The sequence below is a fragment of the Acinonyx jubatus genome, chromosome A1 (assembly GCF_027475565.1).
Source record: "Acinonyx jubatus isolate Ajub_Pintada_27869175 chromosome A1, VMU_Ajub_asm_v1.0, whole genome shotgun sequence".
NCBI classification, from domain to species: Eukaryota; Metazoa; Chordata; class Mammalia; order Carnivora; family Felidae; genus Acinonyx; species Acinonyx jubatus.
The window spans coordinates 141147182-141166650 of NC_069380.1; the positions used below are offsets into that span (position 1 = coordinate 141147182).

A 19469-nucleotide genomic window follows, 5' to 3' on the forward strand; every position below is an offset into this window, starting at 1 on the left:
CCTGGAGCCTGCTTTCGATTCTGTGTCTCCCTCTCTCTCTCTGCTCCTCCCCCGTTCATGCTCTGTCTCTCTCTGTCTCAAAAATAAATAAACATTTAAAAAAAAAAATTAAAAAAAAAAAAAAGAAACAAACCCTCTAATGCATTCATCACAAAAGTGAAATTTGGCATAACCTCTAAGAGGACAATATCTACTTGGATATCTCTCAAAATGTACATACACTTTAATTCAGCAATTCCAGTTATAGGGATTTATCCTTCAGATACACCCAATGTGAGAAATATCATATGCATGAAGATAGTGATTTTAATTTTACTTTTATTAGAAAAAGGCAAATAAGAAGGCTTGGTCAAATTAATTATGGGATACCAAGCAGTCATTCAAAAGTCTGATATGGAATAATCTCTAAGATATATCATTAATTTTTAAAAGACAAAAAAACATTATGCTTTGTACACCTTCATTTAAAAATATATGTATAGATGTGCATATGTATCTAAATTCATGTATTTTCATATATTAAGAGAGAGATATGCTTATGCATTGATAGAGTATCTCAAGGAAACAGAAGAAATAATAATTTTGATTGTCCTTGGGTACATAGGTTGCAGAAAAGGAGAAATACTAACTTTTCACCACATATCCTTTATGCCTTATAAATTTTTAACTCTATACATATATTATCTATTTCTAATAATATTATTAATGGTAATAACATAATTTACATTTAAACAAAAAGTAAAATCCATTTTGAGAACAGAGTGCTAAGCACAAATATTCCCCAATGAACATGTTTGTAAAGCTCCAAGGTCATGAAGTAAGAAAGTCACACAGAAGCTCTTGCCATGCCTCTTGATTTCTCCAGTTTACAGACCCCAGGTTCTTGGCATGGTACTAACTGGCTACAAGGTATGCTGAGAAGTCAGGATACCTGTGTTTTGATCCTTCGTTCAACCTGTTTCATTTTAGTATCTTTGAATATGATAAACATTGTATACAAAGGTTAAACATTTCTAAACACTTTATCTCTAAATGTGTAATGGTTGAGGTAGAGATAAGAATGCCAAGAAGTCTTTCTTCAGATAGAAAACCTGAAATTCACTAACTAAATGTGGTAAACCGTGGTTGGTATTACTCAATGCTGCCTTATACCCCACATAGTCCAGAAGGAGATAGACTTGAACAACAGAAAGAATATCCAAACTTTGTTATTGTAGATGTCAGCTCTTTGGGGTGCCTGGGTGGCTCAGTCATTTGAGTGTCTGACTCTTGCTTTTGGCTCAGGTCATGATCCCAGGGTCATAGGCATGGAGCCTGCTTAGGATTCTCTCTTTCTCTCTTTCTCTCTCTCTCTCTCTCTCCCTCCCTCCCTCTGTCCCTCTCCCCCACTCATGTGCTCTCTCCGTCTCTCTCTCTCTCTGTGTGTGTGTCTCAAATAAAAAATAATGTTTGCAATACATTTAGTTTTGGAAACTGATCTAGAATGACTTTGTTTCTACCATATCTAATTGAGGGGGAGATGGTCTTCTTGAAGGCCTGTAAGGTCATATACCAGACTTACAGATGACTGTTTTTCTTTTTTTTAATTTTTTTAATTTTTTATTTATTTTTGAGAGAGACAGAGAGACAGAGTGTAAGTGGGTTAGGGGCAGAGAGAGAGGGAGACACAGAATCCAAAGCAGGCTCCAGGCTCCAAGATGTCAGCACAGAGCCCGACACGGGGCCAAACCCACGAACCAGGAGATCATGACCTGAGCCGAAGTCAGAGGCCCAACCGACTGAACCACCCAGGCACCCAGCAGATGACTGTTTTTAATATGTCTTCACCCTTCTTCTAGTCACCAGTACTTACATTTATAAGTTATATTAACTTTTATCAGTGCTAACTACTATCACTGTAATAAGAATCATCAAGCATGTAGGAAGCTAAATTACGTATAAGAAGCCTCCTCCGTTCATTGTTGGTTTTGTTTGGTGTGTTAATATATGTACATGTATTGAAAGAAAAAGGGTCAGATTTTAAAAAGAAGAAAGATTTCTCTTAGGTCTAGTATAATTATATATATATATACATATATATACATATATATGTATATATATATATAATTATACTATATAATATATATAATTATATATATAGTATAGTATACTTATATATATATAATTATATATAGTATAATTATATATATATGTGTGTGTGTGTGTGTGTGTATATATATATATATATGGCTCCAGATTTCTGAAATTGATAGTCTAGATAAGAACATCTATAGCCAACTCACATTGAAACTCTCTTGACTCCTTCATCTTTACCATTGCTTATCACCTCTTATCTCCTCAAAACCAACTAGATGAAAGTAGACAGTGGAAAATAGTGCCACTCCTAAAAAAAGATTTTGGCATAGCATTTTTTTGTGCATAACACTAAGGGGTGCCTGGCTGGTTCAGTCAGTAAAGCATGCAACTTTTGACTTTGGGGTTGTGTGTTGGAGCCCCACGTTGGGTGTAGAGATTATTTTTTTAAAAATCTTTAAAAAAAATACTAAGACAGCACACTGAAGTGTATATAGGTCAGTGAATTCTCACGAAGTGAACACCCATGTAACCACTACACAGGATGTTGGTATTGCATTTTATCTCGTTTCTTCTTTCCTTCACTCTACCTTTCATACAGCCTGGGACTTAATGTTTGCACAATATTTACTGTATACAACAAGTGAATTGCATTCACTTTTTCTGTACTGAACACTGCATATCAATTTATTAAGTAGTTCTAAACCAGTACTTTCTAACCATGCTTAAATACTTCAAACCAATGTGAACACTTCAAAAATTAAAAAGTCATGTTGTGTGACAACAACAACAAAAAAATAAGAACCTACTCTTACTAGATTAGAAAATGGAGCTAATTTATAGGCCTATATTAATTTTTTAAGTGAAACACGTATCATTTTTAATACGTTAAATTAAAAGGGCATATAGTGAGAAGTAGGTTTCAATCCCTCTCCAGGAATATTAGTGTTACCCTTCCAGAGATAGTCTATACATACATAAATACAATTTAAATATTAAAAGTCTTTCTGGGGCACCTGGGTGGCTCAGTTGGTTGAGCGTCCGACTCTTAGTTTGGGCTCAGGTCATGACCGTGCAGTTTCATGAGTTCAAGCCATGTGTGGGGCTCTGCACTGGCAGGCAGCCCTCTCCCTCTCTCTCTGGCATCTCCCTTACTCATTCTCTCTCTCTCTCTCTCTCTCTCTCCCTCAAAAGTAAATAAACATTAAAAAAATAATAAAAGGGGCGCCTGGGTGGCTCAACCGGTTAGGCGTCCAACTTTGGCTCAGGTCATGATCTCACACAGTTTGTGAGTTCGAGCCCCGCATCGGGCTCTGTGCTGACACCCCAGAGCCTGGACCCTGCTTTGAATTGTGTCTTTTTCTCTGACCCTCTCCTGCTTGCACTCTCTCTCAAAAATAAACATTAAAAAATTAAAATAATAATAATAATAATTTAAAACCCTGCCTCTTTTTATATGACACAATTATTTTTTAGTGATAATCATGAAATAAGACAAAAACTAACCAGAAAAGAAACGCAGAGTGAGAATTTTCTATTACACTTTGCATCATGCCAATAAAAGTAATAGGAAAAATAGAAGTTAAGTAAATATTATAGTAAAGCAAGGAGTTAATATTTTTAAATTATATTAATGTATTTTTGGAAAAGGAAAGTTGTTTTTTTCTTCCTTTTTTAATGTTTATTTATTTTTGAGAGACAGAAAAAGAGCAACGAGTGGGGCAGGGGCAGAGAGAGAGAGAAACACAGAGTGTGAAGTAGGCTCCAGGCTCTGAGCTGTCAGCACAGAATACAACACGGAGCTCAAACTCACAAGCCGTGAGATCATGGCCTGAACCGAAGTTGGATGCCCAACCAACTGAGCCACCCAGGTGCCCCCGTGGGAAGTCTTTTTTTCAAGTTTAGTTTTATTTATTTTGAGAGAGAGATAGAGAGCCAGCAGGGGAGGGACAGAGAGAGAGAGAGAGACAGAATGCCAAGCAAGCTCCGCGCTGTCAGCACAGAGCCGGGTGAGGGGCACAAACTCAAGAACCGAACTGTGACATCATGACATGAGCCGAAGTCAAGGGTCAAACGCCTAACCGACTGAGCCACCCAGATGCCCCTGAAAAAAGAAAGTATTTATACCAACGTATTGGTCTGTTATAATAAACTGGTTGCTATCTGTGAATAATAAAGTCACCTTTTCTGTTTTTAAGCCTTACACTTTGCAGTGACTTCACTGAAATTAATCTTCTTCATATATTAATGTTTAATCGACAGTATAACCAGATTTGTCCAGTTAACTCTGCACATAGTTGATTGAAGGACATATTTTAAGGTTTTAAATTTCAAACATTTGTTTTACATGAGCAACAGACGTACAAATAATTAGGAAAAGACTTTAACATAATAAGTTTGACAGAAATTCATAAAAATCCCCTTTCACAGCAAACTCCAGAAATGGCAGGACTATCTCTGTTTCTTTGGGGACAACTATACTGGTTTTCAAATATCCCTGCAATTGAAAATTTTCTACTAAAATATTTTCAGCAGAAAATTCATCATACATTTCTATTATATATATTATATATATTATACATTTTCCACTAAAATATCTTCAGAAAATTCATCACACATTTCTTTTATATATTATATATATTATTATATTTCTATTCTATTATATATATAAGTATTATACATGGTTTTTCTTCATCTGCTAAAATCAGAGCAAACAGATGAATGATACTAAAGTTTGACATTATTTGATCTGCAGCTTTAAAACAAGAGCCCAATCATTGGTGAAAAAGATCAAGGCACTCAAATACTGCTTGCCTGATTTCTTCCAGCAATGTATGACCAATACCTTTTGTTGTTTCTCCCGACGTTCTTTGAAATGGGATTGTTTATTCTGAATAAATGACCATTTCCTGAGATTTTGTTACTGCATGGTTAAATACCTTATCCACAACTTTTATGTATTGCTGCTTTGATTAGAGTCTGACACAATAATATTTTATGTAAATAATTTGTCCAGTAACTAATAAGTTACTGAGAAGTCACAACATAGGTAACTAATAAACTATGCCACTGATGATTATATTTTCTTTTTTTTTTTTTTTTTTTAGTTTTTTTAATGTTTATTTATTTTTGACAGAGAGAGACGGAGCAGTAGCAGGAGAGGGGCAGAGAAAGAGGAAGACACAGAATCTGAAGCAGGCTCCAGGCTCTGAGCTGTCAGCACAAAGTCCAATGCAGGGCTCAAACTCACAGACTGCGAGATCATGACCTGAGCTGAAGTCGGACGTGTAATGGACTAAGCCCCCCAGGCGCCCCTATATTTTGTTAGTTCTGTCTTTAACTTTAACGATTAACAGTTTAAAAAGAAGAAATTTGAATTTTAAAGATAGTATTCAAAACCACTAAAGTATTTCATGTGTGAACTAAAATCTGCACTCACTCAACATGATATTGTGCCTCACAATTTGCCCTCTGTTTCATAATAAACACCAATGGAAACCCTCAGTGATCACATGGAATAACAGAAGTGAAAAAACTCAACTTCTGCTGCTTTGTGTTTACAAGCACTCAACTGATTCAGCGTGGGATAACCAGGTCCACAGGGAATGAAGACCCAACCTGTGCGTGAAGTAAGCTTGAACGATTCCAGCAGTAAAGAACTTACTCTTGGAATGAGCACACACAGCTAAGTCTGTTAGTGGTAAGGGCCAGTGGTGTAACTGGAGCTTCTCTAAATTAATTTCCATGTGGAACACAATGTTTAAAAAGATAAGTAATAAAATTGCACCGATCTGAAGTAGATAGATGATCAAAACACCAATAACTGCAACAACAAATGATTTAGCCTAAAAAAGTATTTTTAGGGGGAAGAGGATTTGACATAATGAAATAAAGAGAACTGAGATAACTAATGGTGTTATTGAGCCTGCCTCTCATCTTCTTACTGTGCAAAAAAAAACTTCTCACTATGCGATTTATTAAAACAATTGATTGCTTAAACTGCTGTTCGTGGGCTATTTTCATACTTGCAGCTGAAAGCTTCCAAACTGATACCTTCTGTACCTGAGTAGGAAACTGCTCCTAGATAATAAGAGTCTGTATTCCATATCTCCAACTCCTTACTTCCTAGTCCTTTTTGGTTTTCTTTTTCTCTTTCTTTTCTTTCTTTTTCTTTTTCTTTCTTTCTTTCTCTCTTTCTCTTTCACTTCTTTCTTCTTTCTTTCTCTCTTTCTCTCTCTTTTTTTTTTTTGAGAGAGAGAGCACTTGGGAGAGGGATGAGGGGTGGGTAGAGAGAGAGAGAATCTAAAGCACGATCCACGCTCAGCATGGAGCCTGATGCGGGGCTCAATACCACGACCCTGGGATCATGACCTGAGCCGAAATCAAGATGCTCAATAGACTGAACCACCCAGGTGCCCCGGTTTTTTGTTTGTTTGTTTGTTTGTTTATTTCAGTAATCTCTATACCCAACATGGGGCTCAAACTCACAACCCCGAGATTAAGAGTCACTTGCTCTTCTAACTGAGCCAACCAGGTGCTCCCTTCCTAGTCCTTTTTCAATACAGTCAGCCATTTGCCCTCACCAGTCCCCTGAAATAGCTCAGGCCAATGGCACCAACCATGTTCTGTTGCTTAACCTTATGGGCACTTTTTGGCCCTTAATTTTATGTGACATCTGGTATCTTTGGACACCGTTTGCCCTCCTCTCCTTCTCAAAATGTTCTCTCACTTGGCTTTCATGACACCTCAGTATGTAAGTAAATATACACCTGGTTTTGTTAGTTAAATGCTTGACCTCTCTGGTCTATAAACTCCACGAAGGCAGGGACCATGTCTGTTCACTGCTTTCCCAGTGCCTGGCCTGTCGAAAGTACTTGATGAACATGTGTAGGAGTAACCCCTCCTTTTTTTTTTTTTTTAACTTTTTAAATGTTTTTATTTTATTTTTGAGAGAGAGGGAGACAGAGTGCAAGTGGGAGAGGGGCAGAGAGAGAGGGAGACACAGAATCCGAAGCAGTCTCCAGGCTCTCAGCTGTGGGCACAGAGCCTGATGTGGGGCTTGAACTCGCAGACCATGAGATCATGACCTGAGCTGAAGTCAGACGCTTAACTGACTGAGCCACCCAGGTGCCCAGGAGTAACCACTCCTATGCTCCAGGGCATGCTAACACTTGTAAAATCTATACCTAGAGAATATGTAATTAAGTAATGTGTTACCCCTTTATAATTCCTAAAATAGCTTCTATAAACTACTGAAGTACTCTGGAGATTCGTTAATGCCAGACAGATAAGCAAAAGCAAGATAATTTTTATTTTTACATGACGGTTCATCAGAAGAAGCGTTTGATTTAGGGTTGTTTTTATGAGACTTTGGCTAAAGGATGCTATTTGTATAAATGAAACTTTCTTCCTCTCGCAGGTGGAAGAATTTGTTTCCTAATAATGTCAATCTTTTTGTTCAATTCAAACATGCATAAAGTCCTCTTAGTAATGTTCCAAAATCTGCTTGCTATTTAATGTGCCATACAGCATACTTAAAAATGGGTTTATCTGTCACCCTTCCCATCAATAGAAAAGGAGTGAGACATAGATTAGTTAGATGTGAACATTAGCAACATAACAACATCCATAAATGTTTTGATAATGTGTTGACTAGAAAGTGTTTTTGCAGTTCTAAGAAGCTCCCCTGGCTCAAGGGAAGAAAGCGCCCATCATTCACCATCACATTCTTGAACATTCTTTCCTAAGCTGTAGACACGGACTTTTACACATCAGTAGCGTACTTTGAAGCATGCTGGTTGTTAGCTCTTCATGGCTGACACCAATCCTGGAACAATTCCTCTGAGGCCTCTCTCAGTATATGGTCCCATCTCCAGCAGCTGGTGGTTTTAGTGTGGCTCTTTTGAGTCAAGGTGTTCACCTACCAACTGGCTGATGGGCCGGCCATTGGGAACTGAAAGCTTCAGAATCTGGTCTTTCTCTCAGGGCCACTCCTCTTCTCAGGAGCTCTGGTTACCCCAAGGCTTCTCTTTCATCTTCTTTTCTTCATCTTTTCAGCTTCAGCTTTCAGTCCTAATCATTTTATCTGGATGTTTCACACTTGAAACTCCCATGGGATGAAGTCTGGTTAATTTGGTCCATCTTTTCATGGCCACATTGTGTTAATCGGTCATTAACACAGGTCAGCCTGTGCATTGGCTGAGGCCAAACCTGGCACCTAGGCCAGGCCCACTGGCTGGGTTGGTGTGGGAGTGCCAGGTGACTTAATAGCACCCAACATACCACAAAAGAATGAGCACAACTTCTTAAGGAAATCAGGAAATACATTTCTTTTATACCATGAGTAGGATTTCCTTTCTTTTCTAATGTTTATTTTTTATTTTCTTTTTATGCTTTTATTAATTTTTGAGAGCAAGAGAGACAGAGCATGAGCAGGGGAGGGACAGAAAGAGGGAGACACAGAATACAAAGCAGGATCCAGGCTCTGAGCTGTCAGCACAGAGCCTGATGCAGGGTTCGAACTCAACAAACTGTGAGATCATGACCTGAGCCAAAATTGGACGTTTAACCAACAGAACATCAGGTGCCCCAATGTTTATTTATTTTTGAGAGAGAGAGAGAGAGAGAGAGAGAGAGAGAGGGCACAAGCAGGGGATGGGCAGAGAGAGAGGGATACACAGAATCCAAAGCAAGCTCCAGGCTCAGACGCACAGCACAGCAAAGAGCCCGAAGTGGGGCTCAAACCCATGAATCATGAGATCATGACCTGCGCTAAAGTCAGATGCTTAATTGATTGAGCCACCCAAGTGCTTCTGGGCAAGATTTCTTTAAACATTTAATATTCACCTAAATTTTCTATGCTTTTTATTGATCTGCTTTAGTGCTATATTAATAGGACATGAATTCAATGTTGTGCTTTCATCATTAATTAATGCATAAAAAAAAACTCCTGGAATTGTCTATTTTGCAGAGAAGAAATTCAGAGATGGAAAATAAGTACCTTAATGGTTACAGGGCTACAGACAGAGAATGAGAAGTGGGATTTCCCAGGTAAAGGGTTTAGCCAGCACCTAATATCCAAACTGAGAGAGTGGATCTGGAGGGTTTTTTTAAATTGAGGTATAATTGGTTCATACAATTAGTTTCAGGTGTGCAAATAATGATTCAATATTTATATACACTGTGAAATATCCCCACCAGGTGAGCTACCATCCATCACATCATCACAAAGTTACATTTTTTCTTGTGATAAGAACTCTTAAGATGTAGTCTCTGAGCCACTTTAAGATACGCCATGCTATATTAACACTATTCACCATGATCTCCAATACATCCCCAAGGCTTATTTATAGCTGGAAGTTTGTACCTCTTGACCCCCTTCATCCATTTTGCCCCCCACCAACACCTCTTCACTGTGGCAACCACCAATTTGTTCTCTGTATCTGAGTTTTGTAATGTTTGTTCATTTTGTTTCTTAGATTCTGCATGGAAGTGAAATTATATGGTACGGTAGTTCTATTTTTACTTTCTTGAGGAACCTCCATACTGTTTTCCATGGTGACTGCACCAAGATAATATTCTTGATAATTAGGAAGTTATCAAGATTATCAAATTTTGTTACCGAGAAAATTTCCCTCTTTTCTCATATAAAATAAAGACACATGGAAGGGAAATTAATGGTCTGCCGGAATTCTAATGTATGATTGCTTTAATGAAACATTTTAAACGTATGTATGCTTGGCATCTTTGCAACACTTACAAGTTAAGAAATTATTTTATAATCTGTTCTAATTACAGAATTTTACATCTCACATCCAACTTTAATACCCAGGAAAAGCTCAATAAATGTTTAACAAATGTGTGTCTAACAAATTTTAAGTGATAAGTTACCTTTTACAAAAAAAAGGTTGATTTGTTCAGTCCACTGAATTTAATTTCAAAAAATTTATGAGGGAATTATTTCTAAATGGATTTTTTTCTTGCTGTACATAGTGCTAAGGGCCATCCTGTCATCTCTTTAGCTCTTGTTTGACCTGCTTTGTCAGATGCTTCGTGAAATGATATTCAGAACGGCACATGTGATGTCAACTTGCATTAATTCTTTCCCAGAGAGAGGTGTTCAGTATTCAAACTGTGTTTTTACTGGCACAATCTATGTTTCAGCTTCATTTCAAAAGGTCTTCAAGCAATGCTTCCTTTGGAAGCCTGTTCTTTTTGCAACTACTGTTTTAAAACAACCTTTGGAAGGACAATAATGATGTCCCATAATACTGCTTACAGGGAATTCATTAGGAAAATAAGTGTTTCAGAGAGTTGAATAACAATTTATGTATCAATATTAAATTTTACTGTTTTCATTGTAATACGTTATAAAAATTAAAACTATCCCTTATTCAACTACTGTTTCCTAATGAAACACATCAATGAATAGTATTGCATTTGTTTTTATGTAGAACAATTAGTTTGTTGTCAGGTAACAAGAAGCATATGCAGATGCTCTAACAATTAAATAATTTCCTCTAATTCAGTTATAATAGTGATTGTATATTCGCAAACACCTAAATGTTTTGCTGAATTTCATAAACAATATAGGGTAATAAAAACATTCATTTCAAATACCTTCATTTGAAAGAACAAAGTACAGCACTAATCCATTTTTCTTCCTTGTTTAGAAAAGAACTGTTATTTTATTAAGATGAGAAATCTGGATTTTGATGATTTTGAATGAATTATTCAAATTATTCATTTGAATGAACCCATGAATTATTGGTTTCTTGTATTCCCCCCCAAAACTCAGTTATGATTTTTGGTAGTCATAGAGCAAACATAATTCAATTGCCTGTTGAGGGTCTTTTTCAAATTTTGTCCTTTCCATTTTTCTTCCGAAGCCGGTTTCTGGCTGGTTCTGTCAATACCAAGGGTTCCTGTATGACGGTTGCCGGATAATTTGTGCCTAACAGTTCAACTTCCACCTGTTGTCCTACTTTACTTAGCTCAACAGGCACATAGGCAAACGCCAGACTCTTCTGGACGCTGTAACTGTAGCTTCCAGACGTCGTGTTGCCAACCACCTGAAAAACAAGACCCAGCCATCCTCAGCAGCTTGGCCACAGCCTTGTGCTCCTCCTCTCCAGACAGAACTCTGAAAAAATAGGTTTGCCTTACAATCTGAAAGTTATAGGGAATACTGTTTATGGGGCTAACAGCGGGCAGAAAATATTCTCGTAAGTGAATTTAGGCTTACAAATTATGAAAAATAATTCTCAAAATAAATCATCAACAGTACTCTCACACTTCTCACTTTTAGGTAAGAACACCTGGTTTTTTTGAGTAGCTGGCACTATTTTGCTCAGTTTGGTGGCAAGAGATCTGATGGGAGGAAGACTCAAATATTTTTGCTTTAAATTTGAAAAGCATTATCTTCCAACCAGCTTGGCAATAATAGATACAAGGGAAAATTCCTAATAATCCAAATGTAAATTTACTCAAGTGTTCCTCTTGTGGTTTAGGATACGGCCTGCCAAAATAGTGGTGAAATAAACTATTGATACATCGGTAGTCAATGTGAAGCGAACTTTCTCTATGAATATATAGCATTTAGCGATTCCTGGAGATGGCGAGGCCCTTAAATTAATGTCAACTTTGCCCTCTCTAGATCTACCAGGTACAAAACATTTTGCTGGGCATTCTAGAAAATGACTGAGGTCTGGTTCCTACCCTCACGAGCTTCTAGCCTAGCTGAGAAATTAACACAGAGATGCAGGAAAATATAACAAGGGAGCCAAGAAAGTCAACATAATTAAGCCAGGATTTGTTCTACATTTTGAAGGTGGGTGGAATTAGTAGGTATATAAGGGGGACGAAACTTTGCAGGACGAGTGGAGACATGGAATTAGGCATGAGCAATCAAAATTAGGGAGGTTGAAATGGAATAAACTGGGATGGTAAACCAGAGAAAAGCACTGAGCAAACAAACAAAACCTAGGAGATGAAAACAAAGCCTTTCTGCAGCAAAAAAAAAAAAAAAATCTCATCAGGCTTCTTACAAAGATAAGAGAAATGAGTGGAAACTAGATCTGAAGGAAAAATGAAAGCGAAACAGTAGAATGCAAAAAAAAAAAAAAGGCAATACAACAACATCAGGTTAAAACACCACGTTTGAAAAAATGTAAAAGGAAGACAACAAAAGCAAAATATGATAAATAGCCCTACTCAAAATGGCTTCTCCTGGCTACACAGCGTTGCACTAATCCTTACAGCCTCCCTGTTTCACACAGTGGGCTGCTTGTAGCTGGTGCTGAAAAATATTCATGGACATGAATCGGCCAGTGATCTTTCAGCTGCCTCAGCAAAGAGTCCACTACAATCAACAGTCTTATTATAGCATTTCTAGTCTTTGAGATGCTGACACATTTATGACAGTAAGTACAGACTCCTAGCTCTGTGGTCCCAGTTTGTAATTATCTCACTGAATCCCCAAATCAGAAACCTCTCCATATCATTTCTGAGCTTATTATGGGGAGAACTGGTTGATTAAAAAACAAACAAACATGAATGCATTCATTAGTAAAAGCTGTTTCTCTGGCAGGTTATTAACTGCCAAGGTATTGCTGAGAGAACACATATGCTTTAAAATGGTTTTTCTCTTTTAGATCATAGTTAAGTAATGAAAGGCAGGGCTTTGGGTCAGGAAGGTTGGAGTTTTAATCACAGCTCCTTGAAAGACTTTCTGGGTAATCTTGGTTTCACTTCCTAGTCTGTAAACCTGAGGTCTGTGTTTGGAGCCCTGGAGAGGTGACCTGATTTGCTTGGGCATCTTAAGATATAAGAAGAGGTCAGACCAAGTCTCTTGGCCAAAGCCCCTAACTCAATGGGTCAAAACCCCACATCCCTCTTCAGAGATTGCCCAGGCCTTCCCATCTCTTAAAATCCCAGCAGTGATTCATCTTGCAGTTATGCCTGCATGAGTAACATAAAGAAATAGTGTATTTATTGCAAGAGTGCCATTTTTTAAAAATATTTATTGAATGCATTGCTTTCTGCTAGATTACTTGGATTTCCCGTTTAATTTCTCTCTAATTCAATGCTGAGTAACCCGAGTATTTCCCAAGTCTGGCCTTTCCTTTTATCTGATTACAAAATCTCTAAGGAAAGGTTTTTCCTAGCAACAGTTTTATATCCTTCTACCCTAAAATATTCCAGATTCAATTAAATCTATTTCTTCTCTTTGCTCAGTGAATCACATGAACAACCTGTGCCCACCTTCTGCCTAGTAGATTTTCATATTCTTTGTTAATCACAGGCTCTCCTTTTACCAATATAAGCAATCCTCATTTATGTTTAGCCTTGTCTCATTCCTCCCTTTGTGAGAATTAAAGGCACCTCTGGCTTAGGGGAGGTAACATGGTAGATGGCCTTTGAAAGAGAGAACATAATTTAAATTGGATGATACATGGTGTTTCTTTGGCTGTCTCTGTGTGTTTTCATTTATAAATAATAAAAAAAGACAGCTTTCTCAACTCTCCAAACTTCATTTCTACCACACATCTTTAAAACTTCCCAGCAAAGCTGCTTTTATAACAGAAGCCCTTTGCATGCCCACTCTTTTTCAAAAATTAAATCTTATTTAAAATCCTAATCTCTCCTTCCATCACTGCCCATCTCTCAATTGGACTTTACTTTTCCCCAGGGCACTCATCACTCTCAGATGTGCCATTTTATTTCATTTAGTATGTTCATTGTCTACTCTCTCTCCCCTGGGACGTAAGACCCATGGAGGCAGAGATGCTTGTCTATTTTATGCACTGCCGCATCCCCATTGCCTAGAAAATACTTGCAAGAATAGAATACCAAATACCAAAGGCAGTACAAATCTCAACAAAGTCAGGAAGTAAGAACAAAAAGTATGTCATCTCATTCCAGAGTATAAAGAGGATCCAGGAGATTCATCTGCAGGATGAGATGATCACCCTACTGAGCAACAAAGAGCAGACAAGTGGATATCAGGAAATTCAAGGGATATTTGATTTATAAAGCCAACTACAACCGGATTAACAGCTCTGTAAGCAGATGGCATATGGGAAGAAAGATGAAAAATATAGCATGTAAACTCAGTGCACAGAAACAGCAAAGGAAGTAAAATTCAAAAAGGAACTGGGGTTTCCAGGTCCCCCCTTCCCAGCTTTGAGATATAGTTGGCATGTAATGTTGTGTAAGTTTAAGGTACAAGTTTCCAGGCTTTTTAACTTGAATTTGCGTGTCAAGACTCACCATGTTTATCAGGGTTGGTTTGGGGTTGCATACAGAACACGACTGCATAATCTGCAACCTACGGCCAAAACGGAAAGCCAGTGCAAGGGTGGGCGTGGACCATATTAGAAAGCTGGATGAAAATAGAGTGAAAACAGGAAAAACGGAAGATGGGGCGGGGGAAACTTGACACAGCTCATTTTCTAGGATGAGAAAATGGAGGTCCAGAGAGGCTAAGATCAGGTCAAGCAGCTAGTTAATGGCAGAGGTATGTATCAGTTGAAAGTTGCAGGTGAATGTGAAGTTGGAGGAAATGCTTATTAAGAAAAGAGGTCTCAGGGCACCTGAGTGGCTCAATAGGTTAAGCATCTGACTCTTGATTTCGGCTCAGTTCATGGTCTCGTGGTTTGTGTGATTGAGCCCCGTGTGGGGCTCTGCACTAACAACACAGAGCCTGCTTGGGATTCTCTCCCTCCCTCTCTGCCCTCCCTCCGCTCTCTCAAAATAAATAAACTTAAAAAAGAAAAAAAAAAGTCTGAACCAGAGATTTAGATCCAGAAGAAGGGGGGAGACAGTGAGTTAAGAATGGTTCAAACAGGTAAACAACCTTAGCACAATTAAAGGTGAAGAGATTCTTAAGAAAGAACTTGAAATCTGAAAAAAAAAAAAAAAATCTGGGGCGCCTGGGTGGCTCAGTCAGTTAAGTGGCCGACTTCGGCTCAGGTCATGATCTCGCAGTCTGTGAGTTCGAGCCCCACGTCGGGCTCTGGGCTGACAGTTCAGAGCCTGGAGTCTGTTTCAGATTCTGTGTCTCCCTCTCTCTCTGACCCTCCCCCATTCATGCTCTGTCTCTCTCTGTCTCAAAAATAAATAAAAACGTTAAAAAAAAATTAAAAAAAAAATCTGGCTTCATAGTGTCTAATAACATCCACCCGCTTTGGGATGTACAAGAACTGTGGGTCTATGGTTAAGTGCTGAAGAGAATACTGTGGGACAGCAGAGACAGAGACAAGAACAAATTGGCTCTTGGCTTAGGAGAAAGGGTAAGCAATTCAAAGTCCGCCTATACCCAGATCAGAAATCAGCTCTGTCAGTCACTGTGCCACCTCAAGCAAGTTAGTTGGGATCTGAACCCCAAAGTCTAAACTCTAAATTGAGATGATCATACCCATCTGGGAGGGGTGTTATAAAATTAGAGTAGTACACAAAAAATATCCAGCACATAGTAGAAACTCTGCAGATGTTAGTTCTACATCAAATGAACCCATGCCTCAGTCCAAATGGCCATTGGCTGAGAGCCAATTGATCCCAAAGGCTGAGATTTTATGCCACTGGCTTTCCTCACTTCCAGGGCTCTTTTTGTCACTGAAGAGAAGAAGAAAATGGAAACAAGTATCAAGTAGGCTGCAGTGCTTGAGAAAAAACCCAGGCACCAAATCTCTGAATCTTTGGGTATGGACCAAGCAGATCTTGTTCAATATGGAGCAGCAGTTTGGATGAGCTCTGAAGGCCCTGTGCTTACCCCGTGGTCTAAGCAGAGTCCCACATCTGCCTGCTAACACCGGCCAGAACACAGCAAAATCTTAAACCAAACTGGGTTTTACAAATTGTTGTAAAAAGTCAAAGAAATGAAGTTCAATTGGTAAGTTATCTGGTTTTACTGGATACTGATAGAATAAAACCTAACATACCCAAATGGGAAGAAGGCACATTTACTCTTTCTGAAGAACTAAATGGTTTCTACCGCTCACTTTACTTTCCAAGGCTCTACTCTCTGTTGTCATGGACATTTTCATTTGGATTTTTTTTTTTCTTCTGATGTGCTCAGGTTAGAATTACCTCTTTCTCAAAGATGTCTTAGAAGCTAAACCATCATGCCAAATTCTTTACAAAATTCATCTCTTGCATTCACAGATATGGATGTGGAGTGAGCACGTAGATCATTTTACCCTCTAACTCGTACCTTCCTCATTGCCCATTGAATTTTAAGCCCTTGGTTTTATTTTCTTTAATCAAAGCATAGAGAATTTTGTTTTTTAAAATGAGTAGCATTTCATTTTCCTTTCAGTTAAATGATTTCTGCTTCTTGAATGACAGCTCAGAAATCAAAGTGTATGACCCAACCAAAAGATAGGTAAATAGCAAACAAAAACCAAAAAACAAAACCCTAAAAGGAAATAGAGACAAGGAGAGTTTCTGGTACAGAAAAGCTGCAGTGGCCCCTAGCCACAAGGTCCTCAGCACTCACCTTGCCATCATACCAGATGCTTTCATTTCCCTCCGGATCAACATCGTCCGTTGCCAAGGTGAGGCAGACCAGTCTCCGTTTCAGCCCCTTGGCTTTAATCTGTTTCAGTGCTTGCTTTCCTATGAAGTCTGCTGGCTGCAGGAATCCAAGATAATGATGATGAATGAATGCTCAGACACTGTGACAAGGTTAGAGATGCAAGCATTTAAATTTGTCTTTGCGATTTTCTCGCCAATTACACATCAAATAAAAATACAGATTGGATCAAACGTCTAGACAAATATTTCTTAGTCCTCAAATGACAGTATCAGCCAGCTTTTCCTTCAGATAGGTTAGACTGAAGGGTAATAACTTGTGATAACAATTTTACCAGAACCACCTAGGCAGAAAAACATAAGGCACGATATTGTGATGGTGGATTATGAAAGCGACCCTTGTATCTAATGGTTCTGGACAGCAGTACTGGCTGGTGGTGAGCAAAGCACTACTCAATTTCCACCTACAGTAGGACACTTACAAGAAGGAAATTCATGTTTTTGATGTGTGATGTCAGAACAACCCCAAAATGCTGCACATTTCTTTCCTTCTCAGAATAATGGTTCAAGAAATTTACCAACTGTTGAGTTGTACTCGGTTCATTCAGGAATGTATTGAGCCCAAACTATGTGTGAGACATGCTTACCCCTGTGTGGGTTATAAGAGTAGATAGAGAATAAGCTCTTTGATCAAAAGTCTAACACAATGCTTTTCAAACTTGTTTTTCCTCCTTCGATGCAACACATGACAGATGACATTCCTATTCCTAATATGTTCCCCTGGTCACACTCAGAGTTATTCCTAATGCAATGCAAGTGACAGTGACATGGCTATAGGGATAACCTCCAGTCCATTCACACACCTCACAACAAACAGGTTAGTGATGACTCTTCAGTGGAGACACTTAGCTAATAAAGAAGGCACAATTCTACCTACCCAGAATGCCAGGGATATTTGGTAAGACTGAAAAGCTAGCCAGAGGCCAAGAGCAGTGTCAGTGGAAGGAGGGAAGGCTGACCCAGGAGGGGTGTGGATTAAGGTTTCTACTTAAGGGAGCCCAAAAAGCATCTCTTATCTTATGAGGGGAAGGGGGTATCTGTGATACACAAATCACATCTCTATGAAGGAGATTTAATTAGAGATTATAATGCGAGAGGGGAAATTCTCAAAAGAGTTCCCATATACAGACTAACCATTCTCTGAAAGAAGAAAGCAAACAATTTTAATTTCCTCATTGGCCAAAGAAGAAAGGAAATAGTATCTCATGCCAAAAATGTCCTCCGCCATCAACATTTAGGATTTACACAGCTCTTTCTGCACACAAAACATTTAGGATTGGGTGCACTGAATCCCCTTAACTGCTCAGTGAAACAGTGGGAGGGGTTCTCACATACCCTCTGCCTGATGACCACCCCCCAGTTTACTCCTTTACTAGTTCAGATCTTCTAGGCTAAGCCCACAATGAAGTATGCTTTCTATAGATATTGCAAGTTTAAATTGCTGACCTTCACAGGAAACTGAAAGTTTCCATTGTCAGTTTCCATTGGCCAAGGTTAAAATAATTGTAAAATGAAAGTCCGATTACCTTCCCCAGTGTGATCCAGATGGTGAGAACCAACTATAAAGCTTTATTATGAAGCCAGATAAAAATTCAAAGACAGCTGGACCCGATGTTATTTAAGTCCAGACTGGTGGGGAAAAAACAAAACCACCAACCCACAGAAAAAGCCTGATTCATTTGAATTCATATGTAAGAGAAATTCCTGGTAACAAGTCATAGCAAACTGTAACAGCCCTCCAATCCATCTTAAGGGTTAAGTGGCTTCAAGTTTATGCACCCCATGGTTGCTGATTTAAGTCCCGTAGTCTGTAGCCAAACTAATCTGCTTCCCTTGAGATCTGCAGACCATAGGCCTTGAGGAGTGAAGAACCAGACTTTCCCGGAAGAGAAGGACTAACCACATTTGCAAAAAGCCACTGCTCATGCTAGCACATCTATTTGAGGTCATGTCCACACACAACTAACCACCTGGGCACCCACTTCCACTGCAGGGAGCCCACTCACCCCCGTCCATGTCCCTCACCTTCCCCTCTAAGATCCTCTGCTTTTGCCAAGACAGGGAAGGTGGTCTTTGGGACTTCGGTTCACCGTCTTCCCAGGTTCCCAGCTTCCTGAATAAAGCAACTTTTCCTTTCCCACCATCCCTGTCTCTCCATTATTGATTTTTGAGTGGCAAGCAGCCACTCAGGGGTGCTGAATTCAGAACTGGTTCTGTCCGGTAACAAAACCATAGTTCATTATATTTAAAACATGTCTATCTAAATAGAGAAAGAACTTCAACAAATTTTTACGATCGTTTTCAAAGACAACTTGCTATCATGGAAAAATAGTGACAAGGGTGCTTTTAATTTTTCCTATTTTTATTTGCATTTACTTTTTTAATGTTTATTTTTGAAAGAGAAAGAGAGCCAGAGGGTGAGCAGGGGAGGGGCAGAAAAAGAGAGGGAGAAACATAATCCAAAGCAAGCCTAACATGGGGCTTGAACGCACGAGCTATGAGATTATGACCTGAGCCCAAGTAGGATGCTTAAACAACTGAGCCACTGAGTTGCCACTCTTACTTTTATTTTTTTAAAGTTTGTTTGTTTGTTTATTTAAAGAGAGGGAAAGACAATGAGTCGGGGAGGGGCAGAGAAAGGGAGAGAGAGACTCCAAAGCCGGCTCCATGCTGTCAGCATGGAGCCCGATGTAGGGCTCAAACCCATGAACCATGAGATCATGACCTGAGCCAAAACCAAGAGTCAGACATTTAACTGACTGAGCCACCCAGGTGCCCCAACAAGGGGTGCTATTTAGAGTTCT

General features: G+C 38.8%; 1 protein-coding gene across 3 annotated transcripts in view; it reads right to left on the reverse strand.

Annotated features, from left to right (window-relative positions):
* Positions 1-8686: 8686 nt before the first annotated feature.
* The window catches only part of DMGDH (dimethylglycine dehydrogenase), a 70557-nt gene continuing 59774 nt past the window's right edge, over positions 8687-19469 (reverse strand). For all 3 annotated transcript variants that reach the window (XM_053224266.1, XM_027039373.2, XM_027039377.2), the window contains 2 exons: positions 16571-16705; positions 8687-11144 (listed from right to left, as the gene is read on the reverse strand). In XM_053224266.1, the coding sequence (XP_053080241.1) occupies positions 10929-11144; positions 16571-16705 (351 nt within the window). In that variant the 3' untranslated portion in view covers positions 8687-10928. The remainder of the gene's footprint in view (positions 11145-16570; positions 16706-19469) is intronic.